Consider the following 19,805-nt stretch of genomic DNA (forward strand, 5'->3'; position numbering starts at 1 on the left):
AGTGCTGATAGTGTAGACTCAATTTGCTGTCTAAACTGAGCATTTTTTAAATATCACATACTAGGAGAAGAAATTGTAAGTTGTTCTCTCTTTTTTTTTATGGAGTCAAGCTGGCTACTGCTGTGATACAGCATAACCTTGGCTGGAATAAAGTTGTGTCCTACGCACCATGTGTTCAAAATTCCATTCCTTCATATGGGAGTGTATTCATTAGAGAGTTTGCCACAACTGAGAAACAATTCTGCTTTAAAAAAAAAAAATAAATCAAACACTACTGTTCATTTATGGGTAGAATTATTTCTGTCACTAGACCTGATCAAAGTGATGTGAACGTGTATATAGATCCTCAAAGTAATATATTTGATCGATGTTGTTTTAAGAAGGTTTTTGTTATTAGAGGTTATTAAAACTCTTTTATTTTCTAGGAATAACTCTACTTTCACACCAGCAGACACAGTGGCTATTGTCTTCTGTTCCACACACAAATCCCTCACCCTGGGTAAGTCAGGAGATAAGCTTGTGAATGAAACATCAATAACATTCATACCTTGCTTTGTTGAAAAAATAAGGTTTTAGTCGGTGTTTTTTCTGCTTAAATGGTTTTGATTTTAGTGTGACAAGTAATGCTAACAGTATGATACTAATAGTAGGATAATATTCTTGCACAGATAAAATAACTGCTTATTACAGGGCAGAGAACAGTCTTCTCAGCTGAGATTTTAGTGGTAATAGAGTAAGACCATCTTATTTGTGGGAGGTGGATTTTTCATTCTGTTTTTATTCTGTTCTGTTGCCTAATCCAATATTGATAAAATGTCAGATTTCTTACTGAAAAGGTTGTAAGGTTTATCTGCCCAGTTTCACAACAACATCTTACACCTAAAACCTGAGATGTGTAGGTGAATATCAAAGGATATAGTGTATTCAGAAATCACAAATAGACAATACTCTTGCTTAACATGAGCAAAATGTATGTGTTTAAGTCTGCAGATATTTTGGATAGTTGTATTTCTTAGAATTCATTTCTCAAAACATCACTGAGATATTTGTCACTTATGACCCCTTAGTGATAATAAGATGTTCTGATGGATATTCACAGAACACTGTTAAATCAGATACACTTACAGCCACTTGCTACTGGTTCATCCATTTTGTTCAGTCAGTGAAACAACTGGACTATTTTTCAAAATATGAAAACAAACATTTGGTAAAGCATTTATGACTCAATATGTGCCTTTTCAAGACTGTCAAAGAGGAACACACCTAGTGTCGATAACAAAGGTAAGAACTCAGCCTGAAGCAGAGGAAGAACAAGCTGGGACTTAGGTGAGATGTTTTCCAAGGCAGTTTGATATAGCGAAACTCGCCTCAGGGTTCTTTGCTTCAGCCAGGCCTGTGCTGCAGAACTGTTAGCAGGTGCCTTTGAAAGTCTGTGAGAAGTGAAGGAGTTCCTGGAAGACAAGTCAAACATAATACCTCTTTTTTCACAATGAAAACAAGGAGGGGACGAGGAAATATAGATCAGTAAGTTTAACTTCATTCTGTAGAAAACTGCTTAACCAAATAATTAAATAAATTATTATACCAGTGTAGGAAGAACAAGGAAGTGAGTAGCAGCCCCGTAGCTTTGTCAAATGCATATCATACTAAACTAACCTAATTTCCTGTCACACGAGGTCCTGTGGGTTGCAGAGAAGTAGCAAAAGTTGTATGACTTGAGAGTGTTACAGCTTTTGACATTTGCACAATGTTTTGGGCTCCATAATACAAAAATTATGTGGAATAACTGGAAAGAGATCAGAGGAAAGTGCCGTGAATGATCGTAGACCTCAAAAATGTGAACCCAGAGGAAGATTGAAACAATTGGGATTGTTGAGAGAAGACAGCTGAAATACAGTAGTGATCTTCAAATGCATTAAAGGTTAATGCAAAGAAGGGAGAAAGTAACTCTGTCACAGTAGACTTTGTAAAGGGAGGGACTTGGTTAAAATGGTGATGATTTACGTTAACTATCAGGGAAACCTGTCTAATGCAAAACAGTTTAGCTTTGGAACGAGTTGCCTATTGATGTCTTCAGTCTCCTATCATTGCAGAGAAGCCTCAGACAGAAATTAAATAGTTAGAGTCGATCCTGCCTTGGAGCAGAACATAGATTAAATGACATTAGATCTTTTTCAGCCAAACTGAAGCTTCCACTAATAAATGAGCTTGTATTCAGCATAGTTACACTTGTATTTGTAGAAAGCAGCTGCACATGTAAGTCATAATATGCTACCATGCTTGGTATTTGGAGTATAAACTTAAGACGCAACTGTGATACTACAGAACAAAGACTGGAGAAGCTGGTTGTGTTTAACAGCACAAATGTTTAAGTTTCCCCTTCCCTCCCCAGTGAAAACAGTTATATATATGCTCTGTTGAATATTACTGTAGCTTGTCATGACACTAAGAAAATAAGCAGAAAGCCTTTTTTAAAAATTCAAGTCCTGGAGGGGGCTTGCCATCACCCAGAAAAAGATGAGGACCGTTCATTTCTTTTACTCACCCTGCCAAGCATCCTCATGCAGCCTGTCTTGACCTGAACTCTATGCACACAGCTGAGTCATTTCACTTTTCTTCTGCCACTACGCTCCATTTTTTATGTTTTTTATTTCTTTAGAAGAACTTAGTTCAAGATTCCTAGCTCCCTTGACTTTCTGGCTCACATTTTCCCAATTCGGAGCTACTGCTCTCACTAGCATAGCCCCATGAGTCAGGTTTTGTATTTTGCACCTTTCTTTGCCCAAGTACACCAGCAAAAATACTTTGGCCACCTTGACTTCAAGGGCTCCTGCAGCTTCTCCCCAGCCATACAGACTTTTTTCCCTAATACAGATGTCTCGTGACTAAGTGTGCAAGTTGAAGTGAAACAGGTAGATGTTGGAACAGCACTGCGGGGCTGTTTCTTGGCTACAGACCGTTCTGTGTGTCAGCTTCAGGACAGACTGCTTTACAGTCATCCTGGAAGAGGGATGGGGAAATGCTCCTTTTGGCAGTATCTAGGAGCCCATCCTTGGTAAGCCTGAAGTCCCTGCCACTCTTTTGTGCACCCCTACACCATACATGCACTACGTGGGTGTGCCCGCTGTGTATCGGATTCAAGCTGGCTGGTTTTGGGACTGTTGATATTTTACTCTGTTTGGTGTTAGTACCAGTTCCAGATAAGGTAGAGCTGTATGAAGACACATTTGTATGAAAATAAGGAGGATCAGGTTTTACAAAGCTGCAGAGTGATGTGATGTGCCCCCGAGCTGATGATGTGAACAGGAATGTTAATCAGAGCAGGTAGCATTTTTTCCTTCACTGAAGGGTGCAAGCAGAGTAGATCTAATTTGTTTTTAAGGCGTAGCCATTTTCTGAATGGCACTTAAATCTTTCCACAGAACACTCTTGTCCACCCTGATCTTAGCAGCAACAAGACAGACATAGGCATTTTGGCCCTTACTCTTTTGTTGTTCTGGCACATTTCTACTTGTCCCTAGGTGTTTACTATAAACCACGCAACAAGAGATCTTCTGTTCACTTATAGCAGAGGGAGCTTTTCCCTCTCCCTCTGTCACTGCAATGCTTGAAAGCACAAACACAGCTCAGGGTCTCATTTCACATCTGTTGTGGAGCTCTGCTTTGTTTGTCTTCAGGATTCCAGTGGTAGTGTCTAAATGACCGCCCAACACTCGTTCTTTCGCTTTGAAACTGATTTCTCTCAGCTTGGCAGGTGAAACTCCAAATAGGTACGTCTGGCCCGTTCCCTGGGGAGCTTAGAATGGCACAGACTAAAGTGGGAGAAGAGCTGACAGCTTTAAAGCTTTAGAAGTGGTAATAGGAGAGGCACGAGAAGACTTTTGTAAGTCACTTTCTCCCACACCATATTATGAAACCAACTAATTCCCATGCAGTGCATGCTCATGAGGCCAACTGCCACTTCCACTGTTGAATCCATGAATAAGTGCTTGCTCTGCACGGAGATGAGTGCTGTTCCCATATGCTGGGTTTTATTTTGTAGACAGAAGAGTTGACACACTTTTTGTCTCAAAGATCAGAGTGCAGGGCGTGTTTGTGTAAGGACAAATTACACAGGGTAGGTGCCTTTGTGTTCCTTAGTTAGGAACACAAGCCGTATTTCTGTGTAGAGGTGGGTGCTTTGTCAGGTTTTTGAACACAGGGCATCATATATGCAGAAAAACTAATGTTTATTTGTATTTCACCTAATAAGTAGAGCAGGATATAAACTTAAAAGGAGCGAGGATAAATACAGTATCCACAATGCCCTCTGGCATTTTCACCCACACTTTGTTCTCTTTCTCTCCCTCTCCCTGCTCACATATATGCACAGTACATGTGAGCACACACATATGCGGACATTTGATGCATGGCTTTTATTAGTGCATTTGCCATTGATTGATTAGTACTTAGTATTAGTACTTCTTCTATTGATTGATTGCAGATGAAGTGACTATTTGACCTTTAATTATGAGCCTTGCTATTGAAAATGACATTGAGCTATGGCTTCACATAATCCATCTGGAAAGCCCGACATGATGCCATTCCCTGGAGTTCATTCAGTGAGAAGAGAAGAGGCCTCAAGGAAGTGCAAAGCTATCACTGTGGCTCATGTAAAAAATACTGCAGTTGTTGCTTGCACTTACACAAAAGTTGCAGCCAAATACAGAACATTATTTTATTTTTTTTCAGAGAGTGAATTTCTGGCTAGAAGTTACAACTCTAAAATACAGGATTGTCAAAAAATATATTCACTTTAATTCTTGGTATTTACTATGTAAAATTATTTTATCAGCAAAAATCAGAGTACTGCTACCTATTTGGCTATCACAAAGGCAAATATTAATACTGTAGATATGATGAACAGCAGATTGGTAAAACAAAACAGAACAAGAATAATAACTCACCTTATAATAAAATCAGGGTATTGTTTGTGATGGAGAGTGTATTTTTCCTCATTTGGATTTAACAAAGTAGCAGTTCTTTCACCATGGAATTCTGATAGTGCAATCAAAGTTTCTAGGCTACAAAATACTTTCAGGAAAGAATAGAGGTCATTTTAGAAATAAAAGCCAAAGCGCTAACTTTCTTTTTTGTTGTTTTAATTTAATTCAGATTGATTTTTTTAAATACTCAGCTTCTTACTGCATGAGTAGACAACTGGTAGTATTTGAACAACTCTTAAAAGACCTGGTGTAGTGCACAAGTAGGTTCAGAGACAACTCAATTGTCTGTGAGGAGTTTACAGCCCGTACCTTCCCCCAGGCTCCCCAGCTGCACAGTGTGACAGAGTGCATCATGCTCACATATAACTCCAATCTGCTCACATTTACCTGTAGTTTGCTCATGCTTTCTACAGATAGCTCTCTATAAAATTTTTCAGGATAAATAATGTATTGAAATGCTGTAATAATCAAGTGCGAGCTCTTCTTATTGTGTTGTGATAATCACCTTTCACCTTTAAATAGAAAAATGTCAAAATGTTCTAACTCATTTTAAGATAAAAGGTGGATAATGTTGATTTTAAAAAGGAGGAATCTCTTAATAATTCTGTAATAAAAAGTGAGTTGGCAAGATCAGATGCATTGCCCTGAGTATTCAGGCTATTCTCTGGTATTCTTGAAATATGATAGTTTTTCTCTGCTCCTGGCAGAGAACTGTCCTCTAAGGCAGTTATTCATCAAGGTACTAATTGTGTGAATAGTTCTCTGACTTTTACATAAAGCTATAGAAAATAGTCCCGGTTAATTGCTCTCTGAAAGTTTTCAAGAGTAAGACTCTTGATGCTGTCTTTTACTTTCAGAGCTTTCCTATGAGTGTTGAACAGCAGACGTTATTGCTGGCACCCTGTTGTATTTCTTGGTGTTACTAGTGCTTGAGTTTGTATATTGTATCTTTTACAAACTTTTAGTCTCATTGCTTCCCCAGATGTCTGATAGGGTGTTGTATGTAAAAATGATCTGGCTGCTCCTCTGCCTAGAACTGGTGGGTGCTGGCCCTTGGGGCAGAAGGGAGGCTGTTGGGAGGAATATGCTTCAAAAATTGAGTGTCTTCTGAAGGCTGTGTCTGTACCCCTCACCACTGCCAGAGAGTTAGATATTCTCCCATTCCTGCTTCTGAGATCCCTCAGAATTGGGCTCAGTGACTTAGTTTTGATACAGGGATTCTTTGGGCCAAAATGAAAACTTTTTGTCATCACTTCAGTCTTTGCCCAGCGTTTACCTGTGAGGAGCAGAAAGTGATTGGCTGGGCTTTTTTCTCAGCTCTGTAATTCCCCTCTCTGTCTCTGGAATATAAGAACCCAGGGATTTGTGTTACATGAGATATACAGTGGAGAGAGCAAAAGCACCTGGATCTACTGCACTTCTCTCATTTTAGCATCTTCCTTTTGCAGGCCAACTTGAGGACAGGTGGATCACATTTCCTAGTTCAGCAGTCTTCTAGAACCAACATTTGGTTATTACCAAACAGTATTATTATTTAGGTTATTACCAAGTAATTGCCATGTCTTCTTTCTCAGTAGACCCCAAAGAATACCTGGGAAATGCTGTTACCTTTTTTCAATACAGCTGCAAAACCATGATTTTATATATATAGTTTACTCTCTCTATATATATATGCTATGTAAGATGTTATATAGATATGTTTATATATATATCAGAAGATAAGCAAACTGAAATACAGACAGAGGATTTCTGTAACTTGAAATAGGGTGAGTGTTCTGCACAGACAAATCCGCTCTGAGTTGAGATGCCATCTTCATGTGTAAACATTTCTGTAATACTTAATCCACCACTTACTTTGGGGGGGCTGTTTTCACAAGAAGTCAGACTGGCAGTTTGGAGTAGGCTGGGGTTGCTGGGGTAGTCTGTGCCAGAGCATCTCTAATATTTTCCCTTGTTACTTATATGTGGCTGGCCCCACACGACATTTGCCTCCTTCAGACCAGAGCATCCCTAGGGGCTGTACTTTCAGAAGGGAAATGTGCTGGCAGGCCAGTCTGGAAGCAGGAAATGGCATAGTCCAGTGAGTTATAGTGGCATAGAATACCTGACTCTCCTTTGGTTTTTAACCACAAATACCACAGTCTAGGATATCTAATCTGTTGCAGTTTACTCAATTTTGGCCTCTCTGTGATTCCAGAAGGGGAAATACTAGAGTAAATTAGGGAATCTCCTTTCTTTTCTGACCTGAAACATATGTTTCTTTGATTAGACTTAGAATGTGGCAAGAAATTCTGTACCAGCTCCCAGGGCTTCCTTTTCATCTGTATAGGTTTTTTATTAATATTTAGAAAGTTTGCCTCCAGCAGTACTAAAATGTGCATCAGAGGACAACAGTTGTTTACTGTGTTTGAACTGAAGAATCTCACCCAGGAGATCTCATTCACTTGAAGTTTACATCTCTCAATCTCGACTTGCAGAAAGAGATCGATGAAAAACAATTGTCATTTCAGAGTTGCACCTCTCCAATTATTTATTTGGTTGTGTGTCTTTCCAGATGTACACATAATTGGATCAGACACTAAAAACCAGATTGCAGGTTTTTAATGACAGCAAGCTCATACCTCTTTATAATGAAATAAAAAAAAATAAACACACATATCCATCTGTAAAATGATAATGACACAAGAGCTCTCCCTCCCTACCAAAACCAGTTAAAGTTAATTTATCTACTTTAAGAAACTACATTATATTCAGTAGACAGCTGACAGGTTACCCTTGGGAAGATCCATGTTTGGACATGACTCAAGATATTTTTTTTTTACCTCAAGCTGGCAGAGGCTACAAGTGTCACCCATACTAAAGCTGGCGAGTATTGAAGATGATGTTGAGTCTCCCTGAGAGAGTTGCATCTACATTTGCTGCTCTCAGTGCACCTTCTGGCAGCCAGTCTGAGCTGCTGATTCCAGACACTTCCAAAGCAGTGGGTGCGAAGATGTGAAAAATCAACAGCAGGGGCAAAATTTAGGAATCTCCTCTTACAGGACAGTTTGGGAGTCTGGAAAAGGGATCCACCTCTAAAAGCTGCCATGACCACTGCAAGCACGTAACACTTGTCTACAGAGTTTTAGAATAGGAAATAATATCCCTCAGTGTTTTTAGGTAGGGAGCTGTTTTCTCAAAATGCCTTCCCTAATGGAGCACTAAGCTTTTCTGGCCTCGTATCTCCTTTTCTTGGCCACAAAAATCAGATGAAGAAAGGAAAAATTATGCTGCTATTCCTAACAAATATTGTTTTCTTTAGGAAAAGAAATGTTTTCCCCGTTTACCATTTATAATGAATTTGTGTTTCATGTTTTCCTTTGCATAAGGGTTCCATGTGGAAAAAAGCTTTAAAAAAATCTAATTAAAAGATAGTATGAAACAGGTTGTTCCTGCTTACAAATATAATAACAACAACTATAAAGCATGTTTTTACTGGCTTTTTTAACAATATGTTTAAATAAAATCCATATAATCAAAACTTTAATGCTGAGAAATCTTAGCCTCAGCTCTGTGTGGAGGGGGCAGTAATGTTCAAGGAAATAATCACATTAATGTTATCTCAAGTTCATGGTTTTGGGACACTTGTCAATCTTTGTCCAGAATTCCTTTCATTAGTAGTTCTCACCTATTAAACCTTCAGAAAGTGTTGGCTACAAGAATTATAGAGAGAAGGGAAGGAAGTGTTTAAATTCTGTTCATTTAAACTTTGATAGTCAATTTGTAATTTACTTTGTGCCTTGAGTAGGTGATGTGTATGAAGAGTGAGCTGATATCCAAGCAGTAATAAAAGCATTGAAGTGTGAGTATCAGCTTACAACATTGCTATGCCCACATTGTGGTGCCAAAGTAAGGATAAGTCACGTATAAAATATGACTTACAGTGGTTCAAATAATTCTTGAATTCCCTGTTAACTAATTACTACTACCACCATATTGCCAGACAGGTGGAGGTGTTTGGAGTCTGAGGCACTAGTCTTCAGTTGTTGGTGTTAAATGTTTCATTGTTAGCAGCTGGTAAGATTGCCTATGTTGTTCATTAAACATCACTTCCAATCTGAGTGCACCCGTTGAAAACCCAGAAATAGACAAACTCTACTTTCTTTCTTTTCCTCCCAGCTTTTACAGTTTTACTTACTTAAAACTTTGATAGTATCAAGATGTTCCCTAGTAACAGTACTTGCATTGCACTTTAGTTACTGATCTCTGTGATGAGTATAGTGAACCAGTTACCCGAAGAAAAAGAATTAGTGAAAGCATTCAAAGCATATTAGGTTCTCCTTCTTCACTTAAATGTTAGTTTTGTATAACATAGTGTAAATTCTTGCATCCCAGCATAACTGTATGGCCAATATACGACCACATCACTGATTCGGTGCAGAGCCTTCCCAAATAATTCTAGTCCTGCAAAAGAGGTAAATCACTTAATGTAATGCGAGGGCATGATGGATATTCACATAAATCATTATTCTTTCCCAAGGAGAAGGATGAAGGTGAAAATGTTTTTTAAGATTAGGGTCCATGCAGACCTCCAGACTGAGCTGGGACAAGCCTCCATTTTGCAGTTTTCCCCTGCATTTCTTCCAGACTCCCTTAATGTCTCACGGTCCCTTGTGAAATCTCCCCCTCAGATGTTTGTTTTTACCACTTTGTGGGCATGTTTTTTGCTTTCCATTACACTTGTCACTGACCTGAAATATGAAAATGTACTGAAAAAAAGTCTTTATTCCCTGAAAATATTTTAAGCACAAGTCTTCCTACAGCATGTATGAAGGCAAAAGGACTCAATTTTCCCTCCAATGTAATGGGATTTCCTGTTATATTGGAAGGTACTTTCTTTGGTTGAGATGGGAATACTCAGTAGCAAGCAAATACTTGTATTGTTATGTGTTATCAAATATTATTCAGCTATTCCTGTACCTGAAAGAAACTGGTCCTGAGGGAAACACATTCAACTTGAATTCAGGGCATGCCTTGGGGAGGGCATAGATGGAGGAAAAAGAATCCGTAATCAATTAATCTGTCAAAAGCATCTTCTCCTGTTGTGATCCCAGTATGTCATAACAGAGTCTGAATGGGGGCAAGAAACATCTATCCCTCGTTAGCCTTCACTTAGGACAGGACTAGTGTATGAACTTCTGTCTTCTTAAGACTAACCATAGCAATGATTTGTCTGGGAAGAAACAGGAAAACCCTTAAGAAAGTTTTAGAATGAGATTAGCAGCAACTTGCTGTTCTGGTAGCTCTCTGCATGAACAACTTTTTTCTGATCCTCTAAACTGGACTTTGCCTGAATCTCACCACCCTTTCCCACCATGCAGTCAACTGGGCTGCATGCAGTGCTATTCTGAAACTTGGCAGTAAAATTTCAGATGCTTATTTGGCACTCTCTTTGCATCCTAAGTTCAGAACCCCCTTGCTCTGGCAGCTCAGAGGCAGTTTAATGCAATATATGCCCCTCTTTACAGGCCTTTTCTTAGTTGAAAAAAGAAATAGCTATTTGACCAATAATGTTCTCTTCACATCTACCCCTGAGAGGATCCTCCAGAAAGAGAGTAGCGTGGAGAGCATCAGAGAAGCTACCATCATACACTTGATTCATTTTGTATATTGCACTTGAAGATTGTGGCAATTGAGAGTTCTGAAATGCATAGATGAGTAGAAGGGAGAGGTGAAAATCCAGAGGCCAAGGCTTTTCTTGCAAGTATTTCCACTGCCTCTCTGTGAGGGTTCTTTGGCATTCTGATTCCTGAATGCTGGGTGGTTCTACAGCCCTAGTGATGACCTCTTTGCTTTGCCCCAAATCTCTTTTCCTGAGAACAAGTGCTGCAGCATTTTGTGTTGTGGAATGTGTGTCAGTAATGTAAGCAGTAAAGTTTGAGGATAAATTGTTTGTTATGAAGACATTGAAGAGAAAAAACCTATACAGTGAAGTATGTAAGTAGAGCATCTAGCAATAATTCTGCTTTGGGTGTGAGAGATAATGGCCTGTGTTTCAGTGGTAATAAAAATGTTCTATTAAGTTCTCTGAACCCATTGCAATGTGATAGAAAACAGCAAATGATGAAACAGTGCTTTAAGGGGAGCTTACACATCCAGTGAGCATAAAATAAACAATTAAAATAGAAAAAAACCACCCTGATTTCCAGTACTTATTGTTTTATCACTTCCATCATGGGTATAGGATAAAAGAAAACTCTTACTTGCTTGTTAGAAGAAGAAAGCTCCTACTTGAAGTTCTTACTTGGCAGATGTCAGTTGAAAGCTCTGCTAAGGAATATGCTGCAATGTCAAACTCTGTTGGGTAATTTTAGACAAATGTGTCATGTGTGACATGGAAATATGGCATGCTGTACATTAGTGATTTCCCAAGTGTTTGGATCAGGTAGTAATGTGCTGAGAAAGTGCTCTTTATCTCTCCACACTGTGTACTTGTATAGCAGTGGGGAAAGGCTTTTGGTAGAAATTACTTTAGTCAGAAAAAGAATCCATTTACAATATGTGCCTTCTAACATCTTTCAGACAATGCATTGTATTAAAGAGGCATTTTTTGATTAATGTTTTATAAACATTTTTCAGCATGACAGCTTAAAGTCCCTGTAAAATTGTAAATGCGTGCATAGTGCTCACTTCCATAAAGTCAAATGCCATCTCATAAAGTCTAGTTGGATCCTGTCACTGACAGTGACACAGAATCAGTACCTTGGAGCATTAAAATTAATTTGCTTCATTTATATTACTGCAGTGATAGCTAGATGAAAAGAGTCCTATATTTAAATTATCTTAAAAATACCTTCAAATATTTTAGGGTTTTTTATTATTATTATTTTACAGTTAACTAAATGTAGTGAAGTGCAGCATAATATTTTCATGGGCCTTTTAAGAAGGTGACTACGAAATGGGAAAGTAGCAAAGGGGAAAGGGGTGGATGTGGGAGACTCTACTGTGTGCAAAGCTGGAGGAAGAATTAAATGGCTCTCAGTTGTGCAGGCTACTAAGGAAACAGTGGCCTTTGGCCAGGGCTGATACACCACAGCCTTGGAGCCAAACTGGAGCACCCTGGAGCAATGGAGAGCAAAGAGGGCTTTCCTGTACCGGACTGTAAGAGCAGTCCTCTCACTCTTCCTTGCCCTGGCTGAAGGTCATGGATACATAGTGTTTCTCTTGCTAGTTGTTCCTCAGGTTTGCAAAGTGCTTCTGTGAAAGAAACAGCTGAGTGAGGACACAAACAGGGAGAAAAATGAAATGTACTCCGTGTCTCCTCTTGGCTGCAGTGGACTGTGATGTCAGTGCCCACTACCTTTAGTGGAGCTTAGTGATTTTAGTGGAAGCACCCAAAATTTACACTGCTGCAATGACCTGAGTCAAAGGTCTTGGGAAGCAAACCTGAGGAGGCTGGAAACATGGGAGTGGAGAACAGGAGGGAAAAGGAGGAAGGAAGAAAATACAAATGGAAAAAGAGCCAAAGAGCAATGAGGAAGATGGGAACATGCACTGGTAGAAGAAACATAGCCAGGCAAAGGGGAAGAGGGAAATTTGGGTTAAAAATGGTCTTGTTTGAAAGGGGTATCTATGGAATGATCTCTGTGCTTCCTCCCTTCTGCTACAGCTATCTGTATTCCTGGTCAGGTGAGATGCTGCTTTCTAATCCAGCTGGATACCACATTCCTTCTTTCTGTGGAGGAGGATGGAATATAAACCTTACTCATGCCTGTCATGGTGTTTAGTCAGCTCTGATCCAAGAGATGGACACACATTCATGCAATAAAGCTCTTTAAAAGATTTTGGCAACTCAATAGCTTCTTAAACCCCAATTTTAGCAAAGCTGCCCAACTTGGCACCAAACCATAGAAAAAAACTTTGTCATTCAGGTCTCACTATATGTTGTGAGTGAGAGTCTTTGGCAGAGGAGTTGAATTAAGCTGCTGAAAGCCTGAAACTTCATAAACCACAGCAGCATGAATAGGTGTTTGTGGCATAAGCCTTCAGACCATGGCAGCAATCCTAAACTTAAGGAAAAGATTATCTGGAAACTGATAATGCCAGTGTTCCTCCTCCAGTGCCAATCAAGATGAAGATCCACAAAAGTCAGTCTGCTTACCCTGAAATGCAGATAAGGATGATTAATGGCTCTTTGAAAACAAAATGAAAAATCCTTACAGGCATTGTTCTTTATACATGTCTATATATATGTCTATATACATATAGACATATATATGTACAAATATATATGTCTTTATATATGTCTATATACCTGAGTAATATTGGGGTGTGGGGAGAGGGAGGAGCTGCCATGTACTTTTGAGGAAACTGAAGACTAAAGTAGTGGTCTGGGTTTTTTAATATATGTAACTTGATCTTGTGCAGAATTTTACTTGCCTTGGACTGAGTGTAGCTATCACACTCCATTGGCACTGGAAGCAATATGCTATAAAAGATGAGGAAAAGAGCAGTGAACAGACCAAAATAAAGATAACCATTTTGCTTAGCACCTTAATTCCTGAAAGATTTAAACAAATTTAATTTATTCTATTAGTTCTGTCATAGCCATGCCTGCTCATGTTACTCCTGTTCCAGTCAGTGTTTTTGTTATAGCTGCCCCTAGTGCTAGTTCATAATCTCAACTTGAAAATGCATAATGGGCTAAGATTCAGCATACAACATCAGCCCAAGCATTACAGTGTCACTTTTCTTCCTTTGGCTAGGATTTGATTTTCATTTGGTTTGGGTTTTCTTGTTTTGTGTTTCATTTCTTTCCCATGTGTTTCATATATATATATATATATATATATGTATAAGAAAAATATAGATTTGAGGTTTTCTAAGAGAAGGAAAAGTAACTATTTCCTAGTTGGATGTTTGCATGAGTTTTATATATTTGGAAAATATTAGCAGTCATACTGATGCTTTCGGTTACTACGTATTAAAAAGTTTAGACAACATTTTAAAAAATAAATAAAATCCATGCTGTTTTGTTTTAGCTTTATGATAATGTTACTGACACGAGCATTTGTGACTATATCATGCGGATCTCTGTCATGAAATATTTTCTGAGAGAGTTGCAGACTGGCTGAGTTGGAATTAAAAAATCAGAAAGTGCCTAATAAGGCAACAGGGCTTTTTCAATTTCCATTGAACTATTCCTTACATGCAAAAATGATTATTATTTCTTCTTTTCCCCAGTTAGCATTTCCTGGTAAATAACAGGAACTTTAATTGCACATTTAGTAGCTTACAGGAACCTATTGTTGTGACATGTATTTAAACAAGCTGTGAATTAAGAACCTCTTTCCACCCAGTGATCTAATTATATTGTCACACTAATTATAGTATTTTGTATTTATATTTGACAACTTTAATTTTCTTTTCCTAGTTTACTGAAATAGCTTTTCTCTAGAGAATTTACCTTTTAGGCTGGAATTTCTTTTCTTTCAGAAAACGTACAGTAATCTAAAACGTGTCTCAGTCACTTTGGGTCCATTCTGTTCATTTTTCTGCCATTAGTTTTCTGTGTGATCTTAGGCTGGTCATTGTAGTGTTTCTGATTCTCTGTAGGAGCCCTGTTCAGCTTAGTAAAGTGGTTTTGGATCTGTGGATGAAATTGCACTACCAAAACACCAGGTACCGTCTTACACACATAAATATAGCAAATTCATAGCTTGAGACTCTCATATATTTTTCTGAGATTAGAGAATAGGAAAGGACCCAGAAGGGTCAAGTTGAGACTTGGAAACAGGCAATAAAATCTTTATCTGTTTGAAAAAACAGAATGATGGGCATATGAAATAAATTATGTGTCTTAGGATAATGAAAATGTCCATTTAATTTCTATCCAAATGCTATCTATTCCCAAACCCTGAAATTACCATTAATAATAAGCACCCCTATGGTGTGATAGTTCCATGATGTTTTGAAGGTAATTATAATACTGAAATTAAGCATGCAAGCCCTTATTTATTTGATTTAGTCATTCCCTGGAAATACCCCCCTAAGTAAAGGCTACTAGCACAGGGCTGAGATTTTTAGTGGTGTTATGTGATGAAGCTAATAAAAATAATTACAAGAAATGGTGCTGTGGAAACATCATGAAGATTTCAGCAAGCCTAGTCATGTGTAAGCAATAGTGGGGCACTAGTCAAGTGGTAATATTCAACAAATAAGCTGTTTGCTCACATAGGGAGGAGGCAACTTTCACGAAGGGAAACCTGAAAGGGTGTTGAGAACGGAAATCTATCCAATATATAAAGAAAAGTTTACATGAATGTGGCAACTTTGGCTGAAACATCTGCTAATGGGGAAACGGAGGGGCATGTGGCACAAAGCTCAGCTTTTTGCCGCTGCTGAGAAAGGAGACAAGGCAAGGCCAGGTTGGATGGAGATTTGAGCAACCTGGTCTAGTGGAAGGTTGTCCCCTTGGAAGGGGTTTTGGAACTGGATGGTCTTTAAGGTCCCTTCCAGCCCAAACGGTTCTGTCATTCTATGGGACATTCAGATGAGCTCTGTGGAAGTGGTGTTTAGTCTGCTTCGCTGCAAAGTTGATGCTGGCAGAAAATTCCGAGAATGTCATTTAGGATGAGGGAGAAAATAAGGTATGTTCTCAGGAGGCTCCTGAGGAATTCCAGCTGCTCTTGTTGGTGACGATGCAAATATCTGGTCAGGCAAGACAGAGCTGGTTGCAGGTTTTGCCCACACCTGCACTTTGTGGAGCATGGTAGCAAAGTTCCAAGATTTAAACAGATAATTTCGAGCAATACCATGTTCAAAGTAAACCTAATCGGTTTCATTACTGGAAAACTGAATGACATTTAATTTTACTTATCATATCATCAAGTGGGAAGATTATGCATGGAGTTGTCTAAAAAAATTAGCACTGTGGATTGCAAATTCAAGCTCTGAGGAAAAATGGCCCATCTTTAGCTCTCAACACTCACTTCCTTCTACATCTGCCAGTTTTGTACTGCAGCTGCTGCCTAACTCTTCCCAGGCATGAGCACTTCTTATTGCTCGCTCAGTTCACTAAACCTTCTCTCTCTCATGCTCTCTCTCTTCTGAAACACACAGGTAGAACAGAGATGTGAGCACTCACCTGCAGAATGCTTGACTCTTCCTTGACTGCATGAATCAGTCAAAGCAGGGAAGGCTGTCATTTGGGTGCTCACCAACTGGCAGGGAGTGTGCCAGGAAAACACGACCCTTCTCCAGTGGTGAACAGACTGAAGAAAGGTCACAAGCAGGAGTCGGGCAGGTTGGATGGAGGACAGTCATGCAAACACAAAACAGCACAGTGTGAGGAAGTAGTAAATAAGCAGTAGGGAACTATGCTCAGCAACTGAGCAGTCATGCTGTAGCAGAATGTGTTGTGTGTGAAGCCTGCAGCAGCAGTTTGACAACTATTAGCATAGTTAGAAAAGATCTTTTATGGCATTTCCTATTCCTTCCTTTCTGCTGCAGAACTTTCTCTGCTGTGTATTTTTTGTGTTCATGTTCTTGCTGGTTTAGGTTGGATTTTTTAATATGTCAAACTTCTGAGTCTTCATTTGGTTTCTTTTGGGTTTCTTTCTTTTTTTGGTGAAATGTCAATGTAACATAAAATGCTTTGCTTTTATCTGGAGCTCAAAGACAGAGCTGAGAGTCTGTCTCCTGTTTTTCTGCCTGCAGGGATTCCCATGCTGAAGATCGTATTTGCGGGTTATGAGCACCTGTCCTTAATTTCCGTCCCCTTGCTCATCTATCATCCTGCTCAGATTCTTCTTGGCAGCCTGTTGGTACCAACGATAAAATCCTGGATGGTTTCTAGGCAGAAGGTAAGAATTCCTGGATTTCATTTATAATGGAAATTGTGCTGTGGGGATAAAAAATTACCTGAACACAAGTCCTAAACTCCTCAGGTTCCTTCTTGGTGATCCTGTGGTAGGGATTTTTCTGTTTCTTTGCTTCCCCTATGACAGTGATAGTCAGAGCAGTATCAAAATAAAAGTGCTGAACTTTATCCCCCTTTGAAAAGGGGGCTGAAAAGACTCTGAAAAAGTTCAAAGCTTGAAGTTAGACCTCTACACTTAATTCAAATTAAAAATGCATTCAAATTATGAATTCAGAATATGCCCCATAAAAATGGATCCACCTTGAGCTAATTGTCACAGCTTTAGATCTACTTTATGGAGAAGTGACAAAGAGCTCTCCACTGGAATGGGAGCTGGGCAAATCAGATAAAATGAGGGCACTTTCTGAACTGGATTGAAGTAGGATGAAAACACCTTTTAACTTGGGTCACCCTTTTGCAATAGCAAGAAGTCTACAGCAGTCTAGTGCATCACATTTCATGCCAAAATTATGACATGGGATAGCTTGTAGGATTATAGACTATAACCTAGAGGGTTTGGCATCAACATCACTGATTCAAATTATGCTTATTTCAGTACAAATTAAAGGCATTGATATCTGACAGCCATTCTGTGATTTATATGAAATAATTACAGTGGTTTTAGTTGGATTCTCAGAATAGTATTAACCACCTTGCAAAAAGCTCGTCCATTAAATATATTTTAATGCTGTCTTTTAATGTTCTGAGTTAATAAAGATCAAGCTGTGGCAACTGAAGCAGCCTTGACAGCCAGTTTCGGTGATGCTTCAATAATGTGGGAAGCCCAGTTTCACCAGTACCCCGCATTCTCCACTTACCAGTGTAGAAATTTTATTTATAACTCTCATATTTCCAATTTTCAGCAAAACTCAACAGGGTCTCATTTTACTAGCTTCACTCCACTAAAGTAACCTTGCTAACCTGAATGCTAAAATTCTAAAAATCAGTGATTTGCACGTGTTACCTGAACTGTAAAAAGCAGGAAAACTCAGTTTTCAGGAACTGAGTTCAGAAATCAGACCTTTTTTAGATATACTGATCTTAGCCTCCAAAAATGGAAATTTGAGAGTCAAATATCATTTATCCAACCATCTGAAAGTGATGGGTTTTCTTTTAATCAGAAATTATCAGGAGACATTTCAGGTTGTATAAAGAAAATTCCATGCTATTCCTGCAGAAAGATAACCTGAAGTTGATTCAGTGACAGAACAGTCCCTGCAATGCTGACTTCTCTTCAGCATGTCACTGCTCTCTACTGCCAAGACCAGGAGTGGAGCTGGAGTTCATCCAGACCTCCCTGATCCTCAGGGCAGTAATGGCCTTTAGGGACTGCTGTCAGCTGCTGCAAGTTAAAACAGCCTTTAAACAGAGCATCAGAACAGTCAACTAGCACTGGAGAGATTTACAGTTCACCAGCACTAGTTTCTTATTCATTAAGCATCAAATAAACCTTCTGTGCTAATCAGACTGTAATGCTACTGTAGAACCACTTTGGGGGATTGTTGTTCTGTTGCAGCAGTTTCTTCAGTTGGTCTTCTGTATTATTCACAAATGTTATTTTAATTACTCTTTGAAAAAAATCAATGAGGTTGGGTCTGGTACAGTTGCAATAAGTATAATAGAAGTGACTGTTTTGACTGGATAATGGTCTCCTGCTTTGAAAATAAACATGTCATCATCACCCTTGATGTTTATTTTCTACAAACACCTTGGCTTCATTTTGGCATCTCTCTTGCAGGGGGAGACGGTTATCCAGTCACAGTACTCAACTGCAGTGACATTCTTACTTAATTATGATAGTACATGTGATCTGGTTGTATGAAATTGAATTTAAATATTTAGAGGTTCATCTACACTAAGGTATTTCTAGTTTGTAAATATGGCAGCAGAATCTGCCAAACTACAAAGTTAAAAAATTGTTTCCCCAAACAAAATGTGGAATGATGTCTCTCTCCAAAGTCTCTTGCTGAATAATATCCAAAAGACTAATCTCAAGCGGCTGGATTTCACAATAGTTAAATGCTGGTGTTTCTGAGGGGAATATAGCCTATTTATTTTTAAAGGTTTGGATTTTTTTTAAGGGTTTACATTTTGCTGGAGTGATTTTCAAGCAGTGCTTACAAGCTTTGAATGTACAATATTAAAGGTTAATATCTACAATAAGAATCCCCATCAGACGTCTCTCAGACTGAAAATTGCTTGTTTAGCCGACCCACTGGAGATGAGAAGTCTCACCCTTGATGGGCAAATGCCAGTCTGTCAGGGCTTTTCACCCAAAAGACTTAAGGAAAATGGAGGTCCTAAATTTTAGGAATTTGCAAATGTCACTGATTTCCCTCTCACTCAGGCCAATTCATCCTGCCCAAGAAAGCACCGAGTTTTTTTGTTGCAGAGCACACCAACAGTCAGCGTCCTTCAGAGTGACCACATTGGTATACAGGAGCAGCTGAAAACCTAACACTTTTTAAGCCTGTCACATTTCTCTCCTAAGTTAGAGAGGCTGCTTCCTCCAAACTGGAAGCATGATCATCTGTCATTGAGTTGAACTTCTGTTGCACACTGAATAAATAGCTTAGCTACCATAGTTGGCCAACTCTGGGGGGAAAACGGAGCTGGACCCTGCCATGGAATAAAGGCATGGGGTTTTTCTCTTCAGCAGCAGTAGACTACAGCTTCAAAATCATCAGGTGTCCCCTGGCATAAGATCACCTCTGGACTGGTGGATCTTGGCTTATTCTTACCTTTTCTCAGGAAGGAAGGTAGAAACATCGAGGTGCATGGCATCCCCCACTGCAGCAGTGACTATCCTTTGAGCAGGCTTCAAGCCATGTGGAAGGAAGCCAGGGAACACAAAGGTGTTGGCGGAAATTTTCTTCGCACACTTTCCCTAAACGAGTCAGAAGCTCTTCTGTCTGTGCCAT

General features: G+C 39.1%; 1 protein-coding gene across 2 annotated transcripts in view; it reads left to right on the forward strand.

Moving 5' to 3' along the window:
• SLC10A7 (solute carrier family 10 member 7) overlaps window positions 1–19,805 on the forward strand; it is a 148,910-nt gene that overhangs the window by 125,071 nt on the left and 4,034 nt on the right. The window contains exons 9-10 of one of the 2 annotated variants that reach the window (XM_027692760.1): window positions 426–499; window positions 16,683–16,828. In XM_027692760.1, coding sequence (XP_027548561.1) covers window positions 426–499; window positions 16,683–16,828 — 220 coding nt within the window. Of the gene's footprint in view, window positions 1–425; window positions 500–1,676; window positions 2,709–16,682; window positions 16,829–19,805 lie in introns of those variants that run through there. The other variant, XM_027692761.1, reaches the window with a different exon arrangement.

Source organism: Neopelma chrysocephalum, unplaced genomic scaffold, assembly GCF_003984885.1.
Source record: "Neopelma chrysocephalum unplaced genomic scaffold, ASM398488v2 Primary Assembly neopelma1_88, whole genome shotgun sequence".
In the NCBI taxonomy this organism is placed as follows: Eukaryota; Metazoa; Chordata; class Aves; order Passeriformes; family Pipridae; genus Neopelma; species Neopelma chrysocephalum.